Raw genomic sequence first — 25,769 nt, forward strand, 5'->3', positions numbered from 1 at the left:
TCTTAAAAGCATTGTTTGTTTGTTTGTTGTTTAACGCTGCACTCAGCAATATTCAAGCTATATGACGGCGGTCTGTAGATAAGCGAGTCTGGACCAGACAATCCAGTAATTGACATCATGAGCATCGATCCATGCAATTAGGATCGATGACATGCATCAACCAAGTCAGCGAGCCTGACCACCCGATCCCGTTAGTCGCCTCATACAAGCATAGTCGCCTTCACGAGCTTGTCACTGCTTCCCCGAGGTTTCATTGTCAATCAATACCGAGGAGGAGTATTTTATCCGCCTTCTGATCCCTCGAAACAACATGTTTATTAATATGTTTAATATTATGCATAAAAGTGCTGTGCAACAGTTTAAAGAAACGCTCGTAAAATATATCTAGTTACAGCATATTCCCTGAACGTGCCTTCTAATGTGAGTGAGTGAGTTTTGGTTTTACGCCGCTTTTAGCAATATTCCAGCAATATCACGGCGGGGGACACCAGAAATGGGCTTCACACATTGTACCCATGTCGGGAATCGAACCCGGGTCTTCGGCGTGACAAGCGAACGCTTTAACCACTAGGCTACCCGACCGCCCCTGCCTTCTAATGAACAATATTTGCAACCAGTTCTGTAGTCTCATGGTTTAATACAGTGCCTGACTACTGATCAGAAGGTTGTTGGTTCGGTTTCTGTCATCCATAATGATTTCTTGTCTTTGACTTTGGAACTATGGACGTTTGAAACAAAAAGTCCAAACTTCACCAGCTTCTCAACTCTTCAGGTCTTAACAGGAGAAATTAAACCATCATACCTATGATGAGGTCTTACAAAGAAAAAGTAAAACTTCATTAGAGGTTATTGCAAATAAATAAATAAAATAATGGTCACTATCTGTGAAAGGTTAATAAGAAGGATGAAATATTCCTCCTAGGTTTTGTTTGAAAATGTAAAACCTCGAGCTCCAGAATCAAGACTTTTCTGTCACTCACACTTTAACATTTTCAACCAAAAACTGGAGTAGTGTTTAATCCTTGACTCATCATTTACAGGTCACACTGACAATAGTGAATAGTGCTAAAATATTGTTGACAGCAGGATAACAGCATTCACTCACTTTTCTCAGCTAACAACATGATGGGATGCTTCTCAATGTAAGGTAACAAAGAAGAACCATTTACTCTCCTCATGTATTTATACTTTATTGCATCACAACAGTTATTGAGGAGTGACAGTTCCAATGATACACAAATGTTGTCATATTCGCCCTGGAGATGTGTCGACAACAGCACCACTGATCACACAAGCACAATGATACACACACATCCTTGTCTCTCACACTAATTAATGGTAGATAACGTGCATGACCATAATGAGGCTCAGATCATAGAAAATAAACTTTGTACTAATCTAGATAACAAATCTACAACAAAAATATCATACATCAATTTCATAATCATGGCTTACAGCCATTTTTTTAACATGCGATTTATGAAAACTTATATCATTGCATTACATTAAATAGACATGAATGATGTCATTGAATATTTCAGATATTGCCTCAATATCTTTGTACCACATGAGTCTGTGAAATACCCCAGTTCTGAAGGACCAGAATTTGTTCAGGGCATTTCTTGTGAGGGAAAGGGAAACAGATGCCACAAATAGGCCATTGAAAACTAAACAACAAAGGTCTATAAATGGACAACAAACAAGTTCATGATTCCACGGCTAACTGAAGTAACCGTCCCATTTGATTTCTTTTGTATATAGTGTACTAAAACATCGCTCGAAAATGCAAAGAAATGATGACCTTTGACATTATCTGAGAAGCTTAAAACTTGCACAAAATGATGCCCCCTAACTTGCAATCACCTTGACAGCCATTTTATCAGAATGACAAGATTTTCACTATTTTTGGACTTTTTGGTCGATTACTAAATTAAGCACCTACAACAATCACTATCTCAAAGCAAATTCCTGCAAAAATGGAGAAGTTTGTTAGATTTAATAGAAACAATAAATAGGACTATTTCCTTGAAAAGCAGTTAATTAAATGCCTAATATATCCTGATCAGTTTCAAACAGCATGCAGAAACTGGAAAAATAAAATAAAAAAAATATTAAAAAATTAAAAAAATTAAAAAACACCCCAAAACAACCCACCATTGTGGAGAAACTCACCAAGTCAAGGTGTGATTTCAAGTTTGAGTGTATCAGTTTATGTGGTAAGCTGTCCTGGTTGTTGCCAATATTAAAGCAGCTGATACTTATTGGTAAATGCAAAAGGTGCAGTTTACTTTGCAGAAACGACATCTGATTTGTCTATTCAAAAAGTGTGTATGACTGTCACCCAAAAGTATAACAATTGTATGAAATAAATACAATCCAACTTGTCAATGGTGTTTGAAAATAACAACTATCTGATAGCTAACTTTGAAAGCATAATTCATAATGTGATAGCAAATTGAAAACAAACATAATGGTACTAGTGATGACTGATAATGATCTGAATAGAAAGACAGCCTGTTAATGATGTAGAGAACATTTGATTACACACTTCAGGAAACATTATCATACTGAAAAATGATTATGTAAATTGAACTGTTGTTGCCTGTGGGTAAAAATACATTACTCATAACATACTCATAACACATGTCATAAACACATCTAACACCATGATCAGTGAATAAGATTGAAGGCATAAATATGGCAAAAAGCCAAATAACCATACTGAACATTATGTATAATCACAAACCTATCACTTACACTGACAATTGTTCAAAGATTGGGATACACTTATCACATCATTGTCATGGATTTTGGAGATCACTTTAGAAATTTTGGTAGCAAGTCAGCTTTAATGAATAATATTAGAAAACAGTCATGATGGATGAGTCATACCTTTGTTATACACCTACAGAGGAATTCAGTTGGATGCAGAATGTATCTTCTATTTTTTAAATGTTAGAACACTACAGAAACACCATTAATGAGTATTTTTCATAATAAATCAAACTATCTTATCACTATACTTGTGTTTTGGCAAAAGAGACAGACATGAAGAACATCATCACAATCAAGTAATGCCTACAAATGATACTAATCATACTAGCTTTGTCAAATTGAAATTTCAACTATACGACTTCTACAAACAAAGGTAATCTAGAAAACACTGCTACCATGTGTATAAATTCATTCTCTTTCTTAACACCTTTCATCCATGAAACTGATGGGAGCATATGAACAAGATGAAACATTCAATATGAAAATACAGGTCTAAACAACAGATAAAAAATTGTAAATCTGTTTAACTATGGAAGAGATAGGAAGGACAAAAGTCGCTAGAAAAGGTAAAGATTAAACTACACTGAATGCCAAGACAACTTTTTTTGTGTTATTTGATAAGTCTGATAACGAAGCACAAACAGTCTTCAAATTAATAAGTTATATTCGCAATCTACAAAATCTGAACCAAACTAAGTCCATAGTTCATAAAGATAACATATTGTAAAATCTGTGTATAATCACATGCTCTTCATGAAGTCAACAAACCTTGTTTCCTATTTTTCAAGAAATTGGCTTTTCCATGACAAGAAAAGACCTCCTTTTGTGTCAGTAATTATCCCTGCTTATCTCCCCTTCCCTTATCCATTTCGATATTCAGAGGAAACTCAAGCACTGTATTAGGGATTATATGAACAAGGCTGTTACAGGGTACAGACATGAAATAACTAGAATATAGATAACTACTATCTATTTACTTTGCCATTTCAATCCAGACATGCTTTAATATCTGTATTAATGAATTGTTTTCTTTTCTTCCAGATGATAATGGTGAGCAAAACATACATTATGAATGTTGACTATCAACATGCACACAAGACAGCAGTGAGAGAATTTATCACATTTCAACACACAGATATTTGACAATATCTCACAAATATCACATGAACTATGATTGACACAAAACATGCATAAATCACTGAATAAATATGTCCAGATATCACTTGATGAAATGCTAATAAATGACAGCCTCTCTCATGAACGGTTGAATATGAATTACAAATTGCAAGACTCGTCATTCAAAAAAGCTAAATTAAGAGTCATAAGAACTTTCTCCTCTTGGCATTCAATGCTGTTTAAACTGTACCGAAATAATATTCAGCTCTAGACATATAGGATGAGTTGTAAATGATTTAAAAGATGAAAGAGTATCAACAAGGTTATTAAACGACACTTTACAGTTATTTACAAATGTTCGCTATTGTACATCTGTACAACTCTCTTTACATTATCAGCCCCTCTTGTATCCTGTACAGTATGTTCAAGCGACTAGAATAAAATTCCTCACAAATATTACTAGAGATCTCTTATATACATACATTCTACCTACAACCACTGAAATTGATATATATGTAACATAAAACAACAACAGTCACAGAACAAGAAAGAAAACATTAATGGCTGCCTTTCTCTTATATTATAATATGGATGGACCACATTATAACAAAATAAATCTGAAAAAATAGGCACAGATGTGTTCTCATTATAGTATCACACCCTCTTTTGAGGATTTCATTTTCTACCCGTATAACAAGGACATGCAAGATATCGGTAGTCAAAACACTTGGGCTGGTACTCGAGTAGTAACAAAGTAAACTGAATGAGTCTGAAACAAATACTTTCCATGCACATACAAACAGCAAGAAAATACACATACAAGAATAAAAGTGTAAATACGGGCAATAATGTTTACTTTCTGTATTAGTTGTCTGATAATGAAAATATTTTCAGAGGAACACAGGTAAATGTCAGTGTAATGTTACCAGCTTCAAATTTAATTACAAACTGAACAATTTGTATGCAATTTGAATTTAATTCTTCAACTAATACATTCATCACATGATCTATGAATAAACTTGTTCATGAATAGTGAGTTTGAATCTTATTTTATGTAACAGTTTCAACACCCAAGTGTTTTGACCAGAAACATCTCTTGATTCCCGCTACAGGCATGAAGCGCACTACTATGACCCATTGCTACTGGAGGTAAAAGGGGGCATTCCGGAAGTAAATCCAAATCCCTGGGCAGGGGGCCGAATGGCGGGAACCCCTCTGGAATGTGGTAGCGTGGCGACGAAATGTGGGTCCTGCTTGTTAGCAAAGTCTGTCATGTTAGCTTGAGCACTTGTGGGAAACTTCCCAACTGGGTTTGCAATGTTCACTGTCTGTATAAATGGGGCCTGGGCAACTGGTCCTGGGAATCCATTTTGGTAATTGACATTAGTGCTGGACACTGCAGCCTGAGGCCAAGGTGGTCGTGCACCGGATAGCTGAGAGGGGATGATAGTTTGTGAGTGGATTGGCTGTTGTTGTGGCAAGTTTGAATGAGGAAGGACATGTGATGAGTCTATATGCAGCTGCCCCACTGAAGATGGGCTTGCTATTGCCTGTCCTTTTGGAGTCTGCTGAGACATTGCTAATTGTTGAGAAAGTGCTGAATAAGGCAGGTTTCCATGATAACCAGCATGTGCCACACCCTGAGAATTTTGGAAGCCCCGTTGAGGGGCAATCGTTGTCCGATTTGGTAGAGTGGTACCAATGTTCTGAGCACTGACTGTAGTATTCTGGAAACCAGGCGCCAATTGTGAAATGTTTGTAGACTGCCCAGCTCCAGAACTATTACCAGAAGTCACAGCGCCATTGAATGGAACGGTCACAGATTGGTTCTGGGAATATGACACACCAGCCTGAAGCCTACTCAATATAGCATTATTGGCAGATACTGTTGTAGAAGGAGTAAAACCAGCATTTCCTCCAGTTGTGAGATTCCGAGACAAAGCATACAGTCCTTCTTGAAGAAGATCTGGTGGGACAGATTCCCCTGCAAAACTTGCTTCCACAGCATTATTCTGCATACCATGAGCCAATATAGTCTCTGCAATTGTCTGCAAACTGAGTTCATCAGTAATTTCACCTTTCACTAATTTCTCAAGTGTGTCTTTGGCTGAATACACATCTTTTGTTGCTGCAGCAAGTGCTCGCTCTAGCTCCTCAGTTTCTTGCAATGTGGGAACAAAATCACCATTTTTACCTGAAATTTAAATAAAACCTTGTTAATCAAATCACCTGTACTCAAAATGATAACCTAAATGTTTTATTCTATTACAAAACAGATATTTACTATCTGTGAAAATAAAGCATCATGTGTTATTAAACTATAAATTTTAAAGTAGAAACTAACAAACCTGAGAAAATATCAAAAGCTTCATCTGGAATTTTGTTGAACACATCCTGAAAGTCCTGTTCTTCTAGAAGCCTGGAGGCCTGCTCCAGAGGCAATTCAAAGGTCTTGTCAATATCTGAAAACACATAACGCAATTAGGACTGAGTGAGTGATCATAGTTTAACACTGCATGAGAAATCTTCCAGCAATTTGCAGCTGCAATTAGGCAGGCACAAAAAAAAAAGCACAAACAAAAGCCAAATTTTTTTTTCCAAGAATGTATTATTTAGAGTTAAAATATCATTTATACTTATCCTGACTCTTACACATGAGTATAAGTATGAGTTAGCATGAGATAAAATTATAATTCGTGGGGAGTTTACCACTTGAAATTATATGGTTCCTTTTTATAAAGGCTTAGACCTTACAATAAATAGATAGCATACTTATACAATGTTTTGAGTCAGAACTGCATTCAAAATACCTTCTTAATCAGTACCAAAAGTGTGTATCAATTATGTCATAATCATGAGACACAAGAAAGTTTTTCGGTTACTTGTTAAAGCTTATGATAAAAGACAAAACATTGTTTAGCTAAGCAATGAAAATGCCTTGAGAATAAACAGTTGATTTGGATATGCTTCATAATAATTGACACATACTATCGGTTAAATACTTTTGATTATCAAGCTAAAATCTTACTCTACTCACAATGTTTGCAATCTAAACTATTGACAGCTATTGACCAAATGTAAATGACATCTCACATAAACATAAAAAATCAATATTTGCATGCAAGTTAATCAAACTGAACCCAAACTGCCTTTATACTGTTGCTACTTATCATATAGAAGCATTAAATGAATAGCAGGGGGTACAATTATATTGAGAACAATTTAGAACATTTCATTGAATCTTCAGGTTGATATAAAAATATCATCACAATAAATATCAATGCTTCCTGGCAAACATGGATAACCCATTATCAATTGTTTTATTTTTTTCATAATTTTTATAGTCTTCCAAAGTTAATGTTTCTGAAAAAAAAAAGGAATATGATTGATTCTTCACCTTCTATCCTCCCAGATGCTGGCAACATTTCTTCAAGCGGCACATTGCTGAGAGCACCCTCAGGTTCCATTTCCTCTTTGTCTTCCTCATCATCATCCTCTTCCTCCTCCTCATCGTCTTCCTCCTTGTCCTCATCATTCTTTTGTGCTTCCTCCGAGTCTTCTGTCTCCATCTTCTCAGCCACTTGTGCTGGCCCCGATGAAGACGATTCTGTGATAGAGTGGTCCATTGATGTAGATGTTGATGCTGAGTGTTCTTCATCCTTCTCACCATCAGAGCTATCCTCTTCCTCTTTCTCTGAAGCAGCCATTACAGCGGCTGCTACTACAGCTGCTGGAAACAAAGAATTTCAAAAAATCATGTGAAAAGGGAACATTAATTTATTAGAAGTCAAATGTTAAGGGCTCTGGGCCTGGTTTCACAAAGTGCTCATAGGGTTATAACCATTTAAGTCAATATATAGTAGTGACAAGCACCTTGTCAGTAAACATGAGGGATCTGACCCAGAGCCTGCTGTAGGTCATATTTTAAGTATTCTACTTGGATTCATAATTTGTGGTATTCAAATAGTGACTTTAACTGTAGTATCCAAACAAAGTGCCCATAATTAGATATTGGCAATCAGCTATGTTGGCATCTGTTTGACCTCTTGTTACAGTCAGCAGTTTTAGTTTCTAGTCTGCAGCCAGAGTATAGTAACATCAGCTTATACTAATTTTTATACACAGATCAGAATCCCACTGATATTTGTCACAGACTACTTTCATAACATTGTAACTACGTCTTCATGGGACACTTCTGAATTTTTAATCATTTTGAGTATTGATTTCATTCAATAACCACAGACTGAATATGTTTAAACAAACATTTTCCTACCAAATGCACCCGGATCTCCCGTTGGCTCTGCAGGTGGAATGGGCTTCTGTGGACGGATATATCGATTCTTCTTTTTCTTCTTTCCCTTCTTTGGTGGTCTTGTAAGTGCTGGAGGTTTCGTTTTCTTCCGAGGACGTTTCTTGATGTCGATATCTCCTGATTTCTGGTGATTATCCTTAGGGTTAAAATCATTATTATCAGAAAAAAGCTATGCATTCTAATTCCTCTTCTTCTTAAATATGTTATTACAGGTTGACAAAACTCTTAAATTAGGGAAAGGCATTTATTGACTAATGTCAACAAATTAACATCTATAACAGTAATTACGATGGCACAAACACAAAGATATCACCAAAATGAAACAAAAAAAGTGACCAAAATAAATCTGTAATATTGTTCATCATATTGAATGTGCACTGCCATATTGCACCTGAAAGAATTCCTGAAGACATCTACGACTGTTCATGTACTATCACCATAATATTAACCATCAAGTAGACGAAACATTGAACTTTGCATGATATTGAATGATTGAGGTTTTACACCACATTAATCATTACAATGAGCATGTGGCTGATAACATTTAGTGAGTAGCAATGAATCCCAATGAGTGCAATGACATATTGTCATGTAACCAACAGTACTACAGTTGTGCCTCGTTTATACGGACACTTGCGTCATTACGCAATTCGTCCGTATAAACGAATTTCCGTATAACTGAAACCAGCTTCTTACTGGAAGAGTTACTTCCCTTCAATTATGCAACTTATGACTGATGACAGAGCAAACAGATACATCCACTCAATATTTATTCATACACGTTTCAAAAAGTCTGTCATGGAAGTTTGAACTGTCACCAATTGTCGATTTTCCTATGGTATGTCCAAATGCAGTGCCATAATGCTTACTGATGGTTTCTAAACTTGCTGACGGGTGTTTTTCTTTAAACAGACAAATTTCCCTTTTTTTCGCGTGCTGTAACTGCGTGTCGCTTACGTTTCGCTGGTTGACAGGCCATCCTTACACGACTTTGACCTCTGACCTCCACAGACGCCATATTTATCATAGGGGATTACATGTACAATAAACAAGCTCGTCTCAAACGTAACTCAGTGTCACTGGAATTCAGAGTAGCCTACATTACCCCAAAAAAGAAGAAGTTACTTACAACTTTTGCTCCATGTTCAGTACAGAGAGGCAACCCATGCCTGATGTCAAAGACTGGAACACAGCACTGTGTGTTATCTGCAAACTTGGCTGTGCAGTAATCAAACAGCTGCTGGTCAACATTGTACATGATATCTTGACTTGGTAAAGGAAGACATAGACTTGTGTATATGGATGATTAATTGGTAAATGGTAAATTGACTCAGGACATATTTTAATTGTATGTCAACATAAATGTCAAAACATATTCATGTGTCAGTTGAACTCAGCCACATATATATATATATATACATGATACTAAACAAAATGTTTTAACCACTCATCTGCATGCCATATGGAAGAATACTTGCGAACAATACTGAAATCAACTGAATGTTCCTTACCTTTGTATCAACATGGTATTATCTAGATAAAAAGTCCAAGCTGAATAATTTCACTGTTGTAGTAAGTCAGGGCTGGGTTGTCTTTTCATTAGTAAATGATGTATTGTTTTACTCCTGATAAAAGCATTAATATTCCAGCAAAATAATGATGCTGGTGATCACCTATCAAGCGAAATTATTTTGCTGCTTACAAGCATTTCAATCCTAGACTTCAGTCAGCTTTAATGAGGAAGGAGTGATTATGCTTGTCTGTGGTTCAAACCCACTATCACCAAACCATAGCACAGTTGGTATGTTACTGTCAGCACAATCTGGGAGGAAATCATAAAGTGGTGTAGTTAGCAGATGTTAGCAGAAAGCCATGAGACAAGCCAAGGATAATAACCAGGGTCAATCCTGGCACAGCAAAGGGAGACAACACAGCAAACTGTGGTACCTTAGTCTGCTTAGCTACCCATGTCCTAAACAGTACAAGTATATGAATGTATATCGCTCTGTATAAGCACATCAATAATTGAGATTGCTCAATAATCCATCGTAATCGCTTATCTTCTCCATATGAAACAAATATGTCTGATGTTTACCAAACACAATACAATCAGGTGATTTCCAGCATCAACTGACCAAAATAATAAGTAACATTCAATGAAACTATCCAGAACAACAAAGATATGCATAGTTTTTAGTTATGGACAAAACAAGCTCTGTTTACCAATGGCTGTGGCACGAGATTACAAATGTCTATCACTGCACTCTTCATCACTGTTTGCCACCTGATATTTACACATTTATTACGTCATGGAATTTCCAGGTTCAGCCAATCACTGATTAATAGTGAGTGAGTTAAAATTTAACGTCGCACGTATTATTTCAACCATATAGCGACGAGACCAAGCTAATATATATACAATTAAGTCATTTATGCAATGACATATTTAAAAACACTTTATCAAACATATTGGAGCATACTATATTTAAAAACAATTGATGAAACATATGAGCATTACAATATCATTAATACAGTTTAAAAAACAGGCTATAGGCCACCAGTAACCAAAGCTAGGCCACCTCGCTGATTAATAAAAACAGAAGCCCTTGTTTAAACAGTTGATTAATAGTGGGTACTTGTGCTTCAAAATACAATGCTATTAAACATGGGTGGAGTTAATTTATTGAATTAACAGGAAATCCAACTATATGACAAATGTGTGCTTAATACAATAAAACTATTCAAGTAACTGACACTAACATCTTTAAGAGTTGATGTAATTAATAGGCTTTATATATTCAGATTTGCACTGAGCGTCGCATTGATATTGAGTCGCATATTTGTCTAGGGGTCAGCAGTCATATTAATTTGGAGATGCATTAATTGGGAGATTTACAGTATATGATCAATCGCTCCAGCACTGTATCAGAACATAACTATGGTACTGAAACTGCATGAAACTGATGAAAGGATACGCTTTAGACAGTGGTTTGTGTAAGGTAAAGCCCTCTGAAGACATTTGTCATCTTCATCATTCCTGTATAGGCAGGGTCTACGATCAAGACCTCTCCGTTTATATCTGAAAATAAATAAAAGATCATATTAATCATTGGTCAAAATGACATATAATCTTGAGAGACTAAGTACTTCATGCAATATTGCACAATGTTGCAGCCACAGAGGATATATCAAATGCAAATCACTGACTATTTAACATAAGTGTGTACCACTGATGTACCTCCATTAAAAAGTGTTACAATAAGAAAGAATATTTAGAAGCACAATAACTTATTCGTTGAAGATGCTTCGAAAGTGTTGTCTTTTTATTCCACATAATCTAACATGTCTAACTTTAAACTTTCAATATTTTTTTATTAAACAAAACAAATACAAACCTGTCTGCCTGCTTCTGTGGAATTTTGAGTATTTCCCACAAAGTTTTCACAGTTGAGACAGGACTATCACGAGCACCTTTGATTAGAGCTAGAGTAGCTTCATTATCATAGGTCTGTAATGATGTGTTGGTACAAGTTGCCTTCCTTGACTGATAGCACTGACGACGCAGCTTTGCTCGCAATAAAGTCAATTTGGTTGCCCGCACATGGATTGGTAGTTCACCCATTTGCCTGTAAAGAAGTAATGCATCAAAAACATATTAATAATCTTCCGAAGGATGACTACTCATGGTCCTTTCCTAGGAGTAGGTGTGACATTAGTAACAGACCATGTATACTGGGTTTCAAGAATGATCATGACTGAATCCCTGAATCACTCAATTCTTACGGGGGGGGGGGGGGGGGGGAAAGGGTATCTGACAAAATATACAACAGAATACACTGCCATTTGAGACCCTAAGTTCAGGTGATCTACGAACTGCCGACTTACGTATATAACACAGATGTAATGTACACGGCTAGGGCGAATAAGCGGATACAACAAACTGTTAAAAAATCCCCGATTTATCTCCTATGTATTATCATTAAAAATTTACGTACATAACAAACTCTCTACAGTGAAGTAACATATATTGCGAACTGATATCTAATCCCCAACAAGCCCAAATACCACTAATAAATGACGTGTATAGCGAACTGAGAAATCTCACTCAGTGTCACTGACAATTAACTGTACACAATCAGCGGCGAATCAACAAAATCACTGGGGACAATTCAACCTTGTTAAACTTGCATTATGTTAGTTGATCTTACTTGTCCATGTAATTGGACTAATCTTGTCTGTAAAACAAATTTTGTTCATACATGTCAATGCAGCAATTACAGTGTCTCCTCGCTATTGCGCTCTTCAATATAGCGTGGTTAAGCATGTCTCTCAAAATTTACACTTTTAATAAACCTAAGTTTTCTAATGACATGATGTCTTCCCCATCTCAATAAACATTATCAGCTGATCATTCATGTTTACACTTATTTCGGTGAAATTGTGTGTGAAGTGAAGTGACCTTACTCACCGTTATTTCCGGTAACCACGGTCAGTTTACCGCTATTGACGTCTTGAAGCTAACTTTAGTTGCAAGAGAATGGATACATATACCCTAAATGCCATACTTTGACTCGTTAAAAGTCATATTTGAGGCAGTTTGACTATAAATGTCAACATAACGTTTTCACAATTGAAATACATTTAGCGCGGGAAGTCCCCATGGTGACTGGTCAAATTGTTCCATACATAAAAATATCCGGCAATAGTAATCACCTGTACCAAAGTTCTATGCTTATGGTTCGTATGATTTTAAAAATATATAGTGAAAGCTGCAACTAAAATAACATGATATTGGAATATATTATTCCTGATAAAGTAATAATTTCAGACACAATTTCTTCCGACTATTGTATCAAACTTTTTGAAGTTGTATCCTTGGGAACTTTTTAACTGAATCACAGGTAGATGCGGGAGGAAACATGTATAAACGTTTACAATGTATGGGTATTGTGTTTTGTTTTAGCCAAGATGGAAGACATTTCCGAGCAAAAACATATTACATGAACAACGTATATAACGCAGTGATTTCTCCGGCCCTCAGTAGTTCCTTATATCCATGTTCTACTGTATGTCATATTCAGCATATTAACTTCCTAGACCCTGTAGTATCTAATTTTTTTCTGGATAAATGGGCCTTTAAACCATCTACAAATTATTTCCAAACCCTTATCTTGCAGTGTCCTATTAATACAGCGGTGAGTGATTTCCTCATATACCTGCTTTTATGACAGACACTTAGATTAAATAATTTAGATTTTCAATATACCTCTTTCTGAAAAGACATTAACGCTCTTGGTAATTAGCAGCTGACATATATAAGAGCAATATGGATACACTTGATGGATATAGTCTAACTCTTTATTATTGCAGTATCGGTAAATCTCGTAATCCACAAGTCTCAGTTGACTGTTTACATATGCAAATCTATGCATATTTCATCACATGATCGAATACATAACTCACTACAGAATGTCAGGGCTATGTAAGTAAACATGTTAAGTTCTTGATAATAGTTTCTGGATTGTTTTTGAAGTGACATTACCCTCTGTTCAAAACAGAACCCGTTTGTTTCAACAGTGTCTGTTGACCCAAACCTGAGTCATATGCATAATGATGATCAGGACGCGATGTAAAGCACATATTCCACATGTATCATACCTAAAAATAGCAATGCCACGATAACATAAAGTTGCCACCCTTGAATCGCTAATGGCTGATGCTTTGTTTACCGATCTCGCTAAAGAAAATCAGCATCAATCAATTCTTACTGATGTGTCACAAAAGTTCAACAAAAAACAAGAAACAATTTGAAAATGACATATTTCAAAGGTTAGGAAGCATATGCCATTATGATTCCTTATAAATAACTACCGTGATAATATAGCGTACCATCACCTACATCCTTTCGAAGTAAACCGTATAACATCAAACATGTGCCAAGATGTAAAGTGTTACCGTATTTTCTTGAGTATAGTGTGCACTTTTTTTCTCCAAAAAACACAGCTGTGTAGAAGGGGGAGCGCATTATACACGAATTAATGAGTTTTGATGTTTGATGGTACTCACAGAACACATGAAATTAAAGCACAGGCAAATTGGGACAAACAGGTCATAACAACAGGAGTTTTTTATAGTAAATTATACTTACTCTTCTTCATTATCATCATCAGAAGATGCAGAGAACCATCCAGGTTGCCAAGGCAACATCCCAACATTTTCATCATCACTATCATCTTCAGATGAGCTGCACAATCCTACAAATCAACATACGACATTAATGAATCTGTCTCGTGCAACATATAAAAAATGGACTTTTTGAATAGTGCATTGGTCTTTCATACTGTATGAGAAAAAGAGAAATGATGAAAAATGTAAAAGACTATCCAGCGGTAGAAACTAACATTTTTAGTCTGCTGGTCCTAATAATGATAACATATAGCAAAACACTTACAAATAGCAAATTTCTACTAGTCCTTATGATACCTTCACTATTGGGCAATTCGGCAAGGACTACAGGACTAGAGCCAAATTCTAACGCTGCTATCAAACGTCTTTGAGAAAAAGAAAATCCTGATAAGTCTGCTGATTGCACCTTACTAAATGTTAAAAAATCCTGAAAAAAGTCTACCTGTAATCTTATATTAACTGTACATTAATAATTTTTTAGCCTTCTCAAATCTTAACTGATAGTGTTGTTCGTTTGATGATGCAATATTCCAGCTAAATAACAGCCTGTAAAGTGTCAACCATTAATTAAATCTGGACCAGAATTCATGAGTAATATCCTATCTATTTGTATCATTTTAGGCAGCATCTAACACAAGTGCTCATACAAGGACAGTTATTAGCTGAGCTTAATAGACAGAAAGAAATAATCCTATTTTGGACTTGTGACTGACATGACCTAGTTTCTATGGATGTGACCTTGAACTTTCATAGACATTATCAGTCTTTCCAAATGGGAAAACCCAAGTTTTAATGATGTCTCATTGCCGTTATGACGTTCTTGATGATGTGATCTTGACGAAAAACATGGGAAATATATTGAATAATCCTACATTAAGTGATTTTATACTGCAGTATTGATTTCTATTTCTACTGCTACTCGAATCAAATGATCAAAGGTGCTGTTCTGGTGATGGTTGTTCAGACAACCAGGAATCTTTCTAGGTTTTCTCAGATGCCAATAAACAGACCCATTTCTAAATGTTTAGCTTTGCAAAGGTGACTTGTATGTCAATAATAAAAGGACCATAATAATTTAGAGAACAAGGCTTTTAACAAGATAACATAAACAGAGCCTATCATATCATAGTTAACAAATATCATGCCCAAACAAGTGTCATGTTTTATTGACTGTTTCATCTTGTGGTGCCAAAAATTAATTGCCCATAAGACTCGGATCATTAATCGATTTTAATGTGGCAATATTTTCTCTCATTAGAATGGTTTTTAATGAGAACATCAAATTTCACAACCAAACCTTGACATTTTAGGCTAGTGGATAAAAAGGAAAAAAACATCTCAACTATTCAGCACTCACAAACCTAATGATAACAGGCAGAAGAACTAAAATCCACACAAATTTCCCAGTTCCACCTCTGTCCACTTGCAACACCTAACAGGCTGATAGAGCAAGTAATCATGGTTATCTCCCCTGAAGACATTTATTATTTGTATATTACTCAGGGGTATATGACTTTGACTTACATCTTGAGATTCTGAACACTGACAGTCACTTCAACAAAATATAACTACAAATCTGCCATTCCTCTCAAAAAGTTCAGTTTTCGCATTCATCACATTCATTGGAACATATAAGTAATGTAACCATGCCCTCAAGATTAAAATGTATGATGGCAGGGATTGTTTGAACTTGAAGGTACTTGATTTAACTTGCACCAGGTGCATGTTGACATAAAAATCTAGTTGCACAAGACAAAACCAGGTTGCAACCTGGTCCCATAAAGTTACCAAAGTTGAAACAGAGATGCATAAACGAGACTACATAAAATCTCACATCTCTGATGTTTGTGTCATGATGTTACATAAATCAATGATATAATACAGTATTGCTGGAAAACACAGTATGAACATGTGCATAAAGGTGCCCACAGTTTGATGATGTCAGGAAAGCATGACAAATTACACATAACACAGGGATCTAGCATGACAAATAAAGCTTAGCAGTATTGAGTGTGTTTTACATGTTTAAAGATCGATGTTGCATGGAAAGGGAAGAGTTAGTGAGGCACAAATTTGAATTCTTTTTTTTTTACAAGCACAAGGTGCATGTTGACATTAATATTAGGTTGCACTTTTCAATAATAGTCTGCACTGGTGTATGTATTATATTGCAAATAGGGCCATGGATGGTATCCTATAAAACATTGACTTCAACGAACTCTAAACCAAAATATGGCATAGTTCAATCACATAGCCAAAATTTCCTATTTCATCAGCAGTAATGAATCATATAGCGACAGCTTGACCTAAGAGCATGGCTAATGCAATAAACTAGTGAATGGATATAAACTGTTATGGTTATGCATGTCATTTGTTGCCATGGTTACCTCTCCTGAATCATGCAATTACTGCATATATCATGATAATGAAACTGAAGGTCAACCTGCAAAATTTTAAGTATGACCACAAAATGGGCATACTATCCACAATAAATTAACATTTCGCACACAAAAAGGTATCATAATGTGTAGACTTCGAACAGGGGCAATACTAAAATTTCCTACTTGCCAAAGGGCAGTAAACATAAAAATTCTCCTCGTCAAGACTTACTTGCCCTGCTAAATCAGAGAAAAGAAAAAAGCTTTAATTTTAACAACAAAACTTCATAACTGCAGCAAAAGCTAATGGGAGATGTGAAGAATAGGATAATGACTAATCAGGTACTTTTTCTGCAGTTGGCAAACACATGAAGCATCTTTTAAGTTTTAAAGTTCAAAATGCTGATTTCCATACTTGCCCGAGGGCAACTAAATATTATAATATATATTTTTATATTTTCCCACATGCCTGACACTTCATTTTCTTGAGACAGGTAAGTTGGGCATACTAATAAAGATATATATCTGCACAGCTGGGTACATGGCTGAAGCAGGAGAGCCAACTTGAGTTGTCAGTATCATTGTATGAATGCAAATCACTACATACCTACTTTGAACATGGATACCTTTCCTTCGTTAAGAGTGATCATCCGACTAGTTTATCACACACTGACAAAACTAAACAACAAATGTAACACATCATTGGTATAAAATAAAATTTACTTACCTGAGCTGACTAAATGATGGTTGTACTTTTTCCGCTTTGCGTAACAAGCATAGAAGTTCATAGCAGAGTTCGTTTTTAACTTAGTTCTTTCAACTTTTTCAACAATAACATCTTTTAATCGCTGAGGTTTTGTAGATAATACTGGTACACTAGAATTCATTGACACAGTTGGTGGTCTTGGCGGTGCCACATATGGGGGAGGGGGAGGTAAGCGGGGCTCTGGGATTGGTGCCGGAGGCATCACCGTTGAAGTCTGTGGTACTGGTACCGGTACGGGTACGGGTACTGGTATGGGTACAGGTACAGGTACGGGTACAGGTACGGGTACAGACACGGGTACAGGTATAGGTACCGGTGCAGGCGCTGGCTGTTGTTGTACAACTGTTGGAATCGGCAACATTGCCGGTGGTGGTGGTGGTGGTGGTGGTGGTGCTGGTAACCGATTTGTCGGACCAGGATATGGAGGTGGTAATATTTGAGGTGAAAGTCTTGCAGCCAGAGCCGATACTGAATAATTAACCTCTGACAATCCTACAGTATTTGTTGGTAGGGCATGATGGGTAATGGGTGGCTTGAGTGGAGGATGAGGAGGAGCACCTTCGAGTCTCATGAGAGGGGGAGGATTGACTTGCTGTCCTGTGTTTAAATTCACTGGAGGCTGACTTGCAACGGGAGTAGGATCTGGACTTGGTAATGACACAGGGCTCACTGAAGGATTCGAGCCTGACTCCTGAGATTTTCGTAGTTTGTCCTTGATCTTATTTTGTGCAATTTTGGTTTGCAATTTGTTCATTGTTCTAGAACTTCGTATTCGCCCTTTAACTTTGGGCTCAACTTTAGGTTTGATCTTTTCCAGTTTCTCTGCAAGTTCTGGGTAGAGTTTAGCAATAGTAGACCCCCCATCACCTGGTGATTTTGCCCTATTAGGGCTTGGTTGAGGCTGTTTGGGTACCTCAAGAATCTGTGACGGCTGTGGGTTGACATTGTTGACAACCGGCGTATCCCGCACTGGATCAGGAAATGCGTATGGATCATCAGGGTCATCCATAGACAGTTGTTTCGTTGAAACATCATTTTTGATTTTAGTGATGTACTTAGACTTGACTCTGTCTTCAAATGATAGTCTGTTGTCATGATGAACAACATTAACCTCTTTTTCTTTCTTTGGCTTGCGCTCTTTTCTTGGAAGCATACCAAGCACCTGCATGTGATTGTTGCAGTATCTGAAAGATAAATATTATACACACATTTAAGATCCTGTATTGACAGTTTGTTTGTTGTTTAAATCTACACTCAGCAATATTCCAGCTATACTAGGCGGCCTGTAAATAATCAAGTCTGGACCAGACAACCCAGTGATTGACATCATGAGCATTGATCCACGCAATTTGGATCGATGGTATGCAGCAACCAAGTCAGCAAACCTGACCACCCAATCCCATTAGTCGCCTCAGCGTCACCTTTTACGGCAAACATGGGTTGCTGAAGACCTATTCTACCCCATATCTTCTAAGGTGTATTTACAGGTATTGCCAGTTTGTTTGTTTTTTAATACTGCACTCAGCATTATTCCAGCTATATGAGGGCGGTCAGTAAAAAATCAAGTCTAGACCAGACAATCCAGTGATTGACATGATGAGCATCCACACAATTGGGATATGACATGCATCAACCAAGTCAGCAAGCCTGACCACCTGATCCTGTTAGTCACCTCTTACGACAAGCATGGGTTGCTGAAGACATATTCTACACAGGATCTTCAAGGGTCTATTGACAATGACAGTACTCACAGCAGAATATTGTGCATAAAGTACTAATATTCACATGTTCATTATCGTGAAAACATTGTTAAAAAAATGTAATAGGACCAATAGGCACCAAGAACTGATTTAAACCTTGTGATCAGCCCTTACAAGGAATTTCGGACCCTATAAGAGTTGATATTATTATCTTGCCCTCGATCAATATTCTCCCACTAGGCACACAGTATTTCCAAGGTGCATAACTAAACACCTTTATTCATGTCCATTGGCACGCTTGAAACAAAATACATGTTTATCCATCTTACTAACCACGATCCTACTCCTAGTGCTGACCCTCATCTATGGCAAACACCTACTTCACCATTTGAAATTGACATATTTATATGTACTAAAGACCCCAAACAATACAAACATAATAAAACTGTTGTCACTCACAATCTTTCCTCATGTTTCGGAATTGGTTGGGTACACATCTGATTGCTTGACTTGGCCACATATGCACATCTTTTGAATGGTGCAGTTGGATCCTCAAGGATATGCCTCACACAAAAGGCGTAGCCATTTAGTCTTCTCTGATTGCATAGTTTGGCACTGAAGGAACATAATGGTTTGTTGTCAACTGCAGAATAGTGGATATTCTTGCCTTCATACATCGCATGCAAGGACAGACACATCGGTTAGACTTGCTGAAGGCCTTTACCAAGCCCTCCTGAAAAACAAACAAGAAAAGGTTTCAGCATTATTATGTCATATTGATGACCATGACAATGACATTTATAATAATATAAATGTGTCAATCATATAAAAAGAAAAAGACACACTATTCCCTTAAAGTCTGATGACTGCAACATATTTGTTCTTATTTCTCATTTGTGTATACATTGTGTAATTCTCTATATAGGCAGTACATGTTACAAAACAATGCATGGTTCATTAACAATCATTATACCAGATATATACTTGTTTTGAGTTTCCATTCAATATTAAATGATGACATCAACATCTACTAGTGAAACCAGTAGGATTGGTGGCTATGAATGTTTGTTTGTTTGTTTGTTTGTTGTTTAGGCCTCACTCAAGAATATTCTAGCTATATGACGGCAGTCAGTAAATTATCAAGTCAGGACCAGACAAACCAGTGATGACATCATGAGCATCGATCTACACAATTGGTATACGATGACATGCATAAGCCTAGTCACTGAGCCTGACCACCCGATCCTGTTAGTCGCCTCTAACAAGCATAGTCGCCTCCTACAGCAAGCATGGGTTGCTGAAGACCTATTCTTTAACCAGATATTCATGGGGTCTGTCTGAGTGAGTGAGTGAGTGAGTGAGTGAGTGAGTGAGAGAGAGTTAATACAGCTTCCAGGTGAACTACTTTCAGACAATTGGCAGTCCCAGCAAGTTTCAAGATGTTTAAACAATACATGAATTAGTTATTGGAAGCCTTATTTTCAAAGAGGCAGATATCTAAAACTAGAAACAGGAATCAAGAGTGGAGCATTGTCCCTAGTTAACACTGCACCATCATGCAGGTCTGTACCCAGGTAGTGTTTTCCTAATAGATTCTCGATTCAGAACATACAGCACAAACAACCCTGCCAAAATGTACATGAATCTTAATCCCATGAAAACTGCAACATGATTCACCTCCAAAACTTGCCTTCAAATATGTGTCATCCTCATTCTCAATCATCCAACTTTCTATGTACTTATCCGGCTGGAATAGGGTTTTGAGATTTGGTCGTCATTGCTGAGCTCCATGGCAGACAAAAAATCTCTACCCTCTTTCCAACTCAATAAGAATATATATTGTTGCACATTCTAAAATATAATAAAGTACTTGTATTTGAAGGCAAGTGTCTATGGAAGTGAATCGTGTTACATTTATCATGAGGTGACACATGCACTTTGTTGAAGCATTTATAAAGTGTGATGCAGATTTTGATCAGAAACCTATTTGGAAAACACTATCAGCGTTAAAAATTGGCATTAGTCCTATAGTTCTATAACCGTTAAAAGGGGGCAAATGTCTACTAATCCTTATGATACCTTAACTATTGGGCAGTTTGGCAAGGACTACAGGACTAGTGCCAATTTCTAACGCTGTTTTGTATCATTTTCATGACTTCTTAGTGGCAAAATTGGACTATTATTTGTCAAATGTCTTAAATAGAAATCTTATTAGACTGCGACTCGGTTTAATGATTAAGATGGTTTAAGTCTCAGATTGTCCACACTTTATCATATGTTTATCAACTGGCTAATTTCATTTCAACACAAAACATTACAGGGCTGTGTTCAAAATTAAGGGGGGTCCTGGGGCCCTTAAAGTCTCCATACATGGTATTTAATTCTAGGGACACCTAAAACATGAGGCTTATGACAAGGACCTGTGATTTCATGCCATAATTCGAACACTGTAGGGTATACAAAAGCATCAAATTAATTATATCTTAATTTTTGGGGAAAGTTTCGGAACCATTGAATCATTAAGTCATCATATTCACTAAATGGCACACATATTTCCTGTCAAGTAGGCTAAGCATTCACATATTTATATTATCAAGTATAGAATTAACACTGTGGACTTTTCCTGCACTCATGTCTGCTTAAGTCAAATTTGGAATTAATGATTGGAGAAAGTACATCATTCAATTCATTAACATGTCATTTTGCAACTTACCATACTATGACATTGCTAATTTGCTATAGTTGTACGAGTTGCAAAAGGAATGATTATGTTACATACTAGTTATTTGATAATAAAAGATAGCATTGTGAGTTGATCATATCATGAAAATACAAATGCAGTCACTAACAAATTGAATTTTATGTGAAACTTACATCATTAGGGGAAGAACTTCAATCAAACTCTGTGACATATACTAATATTTAGCAGCTCAAAATGACAAATTAAACCTCTACAATATATTCCCCATCAATCTACATTATGTTAGGGACAACTGATAATGACATGGTTGAACTCGAAATGTATTAAATCATGTTCATACATAACCTGAAAGTTTACAGAATCGTTGGTCTTGTATCTACATTATTTGTAATATCAATACGAACACAATCATGTGAACTACAAGTCTCATGTTAAAATATTGATTTTATCAATGTTTATATAAAAGGTTACACATATCATCAGAGTATACAGAGTTTTAATTTTCAAGGATTGAAAGTCAAGGAGTCCTTGACATACACTAATGTCAATAATTAAAGATTCAGGGCGTCCCAAAATTCAGATACTGTCTCCTCATGATCCGAACAATGACAGTAAGTTGATATAGAAAAACACTGTCATACTGACAGACACATTTCAATACTTAAAATTCTGAACATAACCCAACAAGTGACTAAAGAGTGAAACAGGTTTTAAATACAATAACTTGACTCTATTCTATTCACTGCATAGACAATAGTTACCTACAGATCAGTCTTCATACAACCATTAGAGTGCAAAGATAAGATATTATCGCTGGTCAATAGAAATCTGAATCAAATCAGTTCAACTACCTTAACTGTTAAAAGTTTCATATGAAGAAATGTAAGACCTGATAGCTCAGGTTTGTATAGTAAACATCACTGGAAAATGCTAAATTATGATTCATAGTACCAGTAGCAATTAACAAATTTTGAAGATTTTCCTACATATCATAGCACTTGTGACCAAAAATTCTTAGTTTTGAATGGTAGCAAAGGAGGTAGATCTACAAAAGGCCTACAATTCTGAGCAATATGTATTTCTGAAACCAGACCGATGTTTCTACTCTTTCCAGATTTATTTTTATTCATATTAATCTAACCTCTACAGAAGAAATGTTAATATGTAAGAAGACATCCTGTCTAATCATGCCAATAACATATATCTCACTCAACATAATCTGAACAAAACATTCATAATATGAAAGATGAGACTACACCTCACATATTGTCTAGTCCTACTGCATAATGAAACCTGTCTTACTCAATATGTGTAAATTTGAATATAGGTTCAATCAAATGTACAAATGTGTGTATACCGAAGAATATATGTTATATTGAACAATATCCATCATCAAACACCAGAAATTTCCTCCAGAAGCATAGGCCTAATTAATATTATTTCCCAACTCGTTGGAAAACAATCCTGGAGACACTTCGCACTAAAATGAACTCTTCATTAATTAATATGAGGTTTGATGTCCCAATCAACATGACAACACTTTAATATGCAATATGTAAGGGTAATGTATAAATTTAAACAAGCAATTTGACCGATTAAGAGCATCTAATGAAGGATTCAAAAATTATTTTGACCAAAACGTTGGTATCCGAGGCATTTGTTGTCATAGTCAGGAACGCGGAAGTTGATATAGAAAGTTAACGTTTGCCTACCACAGGGCATAATTCCACTCATAAAATCTAAAACATTGAATGTTAGTAATAATTATTAAAGTATGTAATGACACCAGTTTGTAATCATTCAGTATCATTAGAAGAAATTGATGTTTTTTACCGAAAATCCGTACCCACAATCGATTCCAAAATTCAACCTTCCTAACGAGTTATTCCTCTATTGAAAGAAGTACATTTAATAACACTATGTTTATCTATATTTCCTGGTCGACAAAGAGGTTAAAATTGTACTTATGTAATTAAAAACAATAAAATATCGTCAAAAATGTTATTGAAAATATTGTTTGACAGCGCACGTTAAGACGTCATTTTCTCCCAAACAGGTGCCCGTTCAACACAAAAAGGTCATGTAATGATTTCTTGAATAGTCCGTGGACCCCAAAATATATCTTACCTTTACATATTTGACAAATCATGCCTGTAAATTCCAATTTAGACATTATTTTCCATTGCAAATGGCTGCCACAAAATGGCCGACCAAGAGGGCTGCGTGTGAAGTATGCAGATTATTTATTAACAGCGAACAAAGCCCTACAGTGGAGGTGATATGCGGTTCGCAGTATTTCTGTCCTGCTATCGCTCTACCATCTTGGTTTCTCTGGAGCGATTACTTGCCTCAATTGAAGCATATAACTCACAGATTGAGTTAAATCTATATAAAATATCAGAATAAAGCGATATATATTCTTAGAATTGGTTTAATCATGAGCGCGTATGTATACCATAGATCCTTCCGCAGAGAAAATGAAAATTTGGCTATCGCCATCGAAAGCTTCAGGACGCTACGAAATCACACTTACGGCCATGTTGTGACAAAACCAGACCATTATCAATGTCCCAAAACGAATTTTCGTCAGCCATAATTCACGTTAACTAAAACAACATGAGGTTGACTAGTCGTAAGTAGTGCCGGTACATGGAAGGCCAGCCCTTGAGCTACAGAGCGCAGACCCCACTCTATAACTCAACACTGATCAAATCTAAATATAGTAACATGGCCATGATCGGACACGTCTCATAAAACGCTTAATTTCACCTGTCTAGAAGCGTAGATGAATTTTCATACTCATACATATGATAGAATATGGAATGAATTTTAGCACTGTACCTTCTTATTTAAATAATATGAATGCATTTTAATTTATTGACACTTTGAAATACACCAAAACTAGGACATCAGTCTAGCGAGTGGCAATCGAAGCACAACATCCAGCCAAGTCATTTCATTGGCCAAAGTCACATAGTTTCACAATCTACGGGATCTGATTGGTTAATTTGTTCTGATTCAATGGCGGTAGAAATAAGTTTTGCGCGAGATGAGGGTTACAGAAGTGTCGCGATGCCTTTGAAGCCTTTGAAAACATATTACAACTGTAAGCATTGATAGTATACCATTAAGGTAGAATACTAGAGGATTTCATGAATAACTTTTAGTTATAATATGTTACATATGTACTTATCAATAAATAAAATATTACGCAGAAATCATAATAGATATGCATGGATACAGGTTTGTTTTTGCGTATACCAGTTGAAGACATTTATTCTATGAATACCGTTGTTACTGCAAACACACATGAAGAAATGGTCTGTTTATAATATATCTAAAATAACCGCTCATAGTTGATACCCAGATCTAGAAAAATTATTCTGTTTCTTTTGGTAAGCGTTTTGCGTCCACTATTCTTAACATGGAAGTGCATTTCGATCTAAATAATAATTTACTTTCACAAGTAAAATAATCAATGACAGTTTTCAATTGTTACGTCACTACTCGGACGGAATAAACAGTTAGGTTATGACAAATACTTTCTATTCAATCTAAACATCACAGTGGATAGAGATATTTCCTAACGAAATAAAAATGTTATTTTCACTTGTACAAATAACAGTTTATTAATTTACATCACGATTGCGTCATTCGACAATAATATGACGTCATTACAAAAAAATAGCCATAACCGGGATTTCGCCGGATTGCAGGATTACTTAGGAGATATACGCACTGTTTTTTCAAAGTAGAGCTAGGTTACCTGTAGATTTAACCCCGCTAAATTGAATTTGGAACAGAACGCGCTCGCCAGATACCAGAACTATTCATT

General features: G+C 36.1%; 1 protein-coding gene across 4 annotated transcripts; it reads right to left on the reverse strand.

Annotated features, from left to right (window-relative positions):
• Positions 1-1,174: 1,174 nt before the first annotated feature.
• Positions 1,175-24,630, reverse strand: LOC124135867 (INO80 complex subunit D-like). 4 transcript variants are annotated; one of them, XM_046501514.2, is made up of 11 exons: positions 24,468-24,630; positions 19,693-19,966; positions 17,495-18,717; positions 14,352-14,457; positions 11,599-11,829; positions 11,179-11,282; positions 9,333-9,466; positions 8,165-8,339; positions 7,289-7,621; positions 6,240-6,353; positions 1,175-6,085 (listed from the first exon to the last, which is right to left on the reverse strand). In XM_046501514.2, the coding sequence occupies exons 2-11, from the start codon at positions 19,929-19,931 to the stop codon at positions 5,019-5,021; spliced, it is 3,726 nt and encodes a 1,241-aa protein (XP_046357470.1). In that variant the 5' UTR covers positions 19,932-19,966; positions 24,468-24,630; the 3' UTR covers positions 1,175-5,018. The 4 variants fall into 4 exon arrangements, with proteins under 4 accessions (XP_046357470.1, XP_048237593.1, XP_046357471.1 ...); XM_048381636.1 differs by lacking the exon at positions 24,468-24,630 and adding an exon at positions 24,062-24,430 and having other exon boundaries at positions 8,165-8,327; XM_046501515.2 differs by lacking the exon at positions 24,468-24,630 and adding an exon at positions 24,062-24,430 and having other exon boundaries at positions 7,289-7,618.
• Positions 24,631-25,769: the final 1,139 nt, after the last annotated feature.

This window comes from Haliotis rufescens, unplaced genomic scaffold, assembly GCF_023055435.1.
Source record: "Haliotis rufescens isolate VD_foot unplaced genomic scaffold, xgHalRufe1.0.p SCAF_4, whole genome shotgun sequence".
Taxonomy (NCBI): Eukaryota; Metazoa; Mollusca; class Gastropoda; order Lepetellida; family Haliotidae; genus Haliotis; species Haliotis rufescens.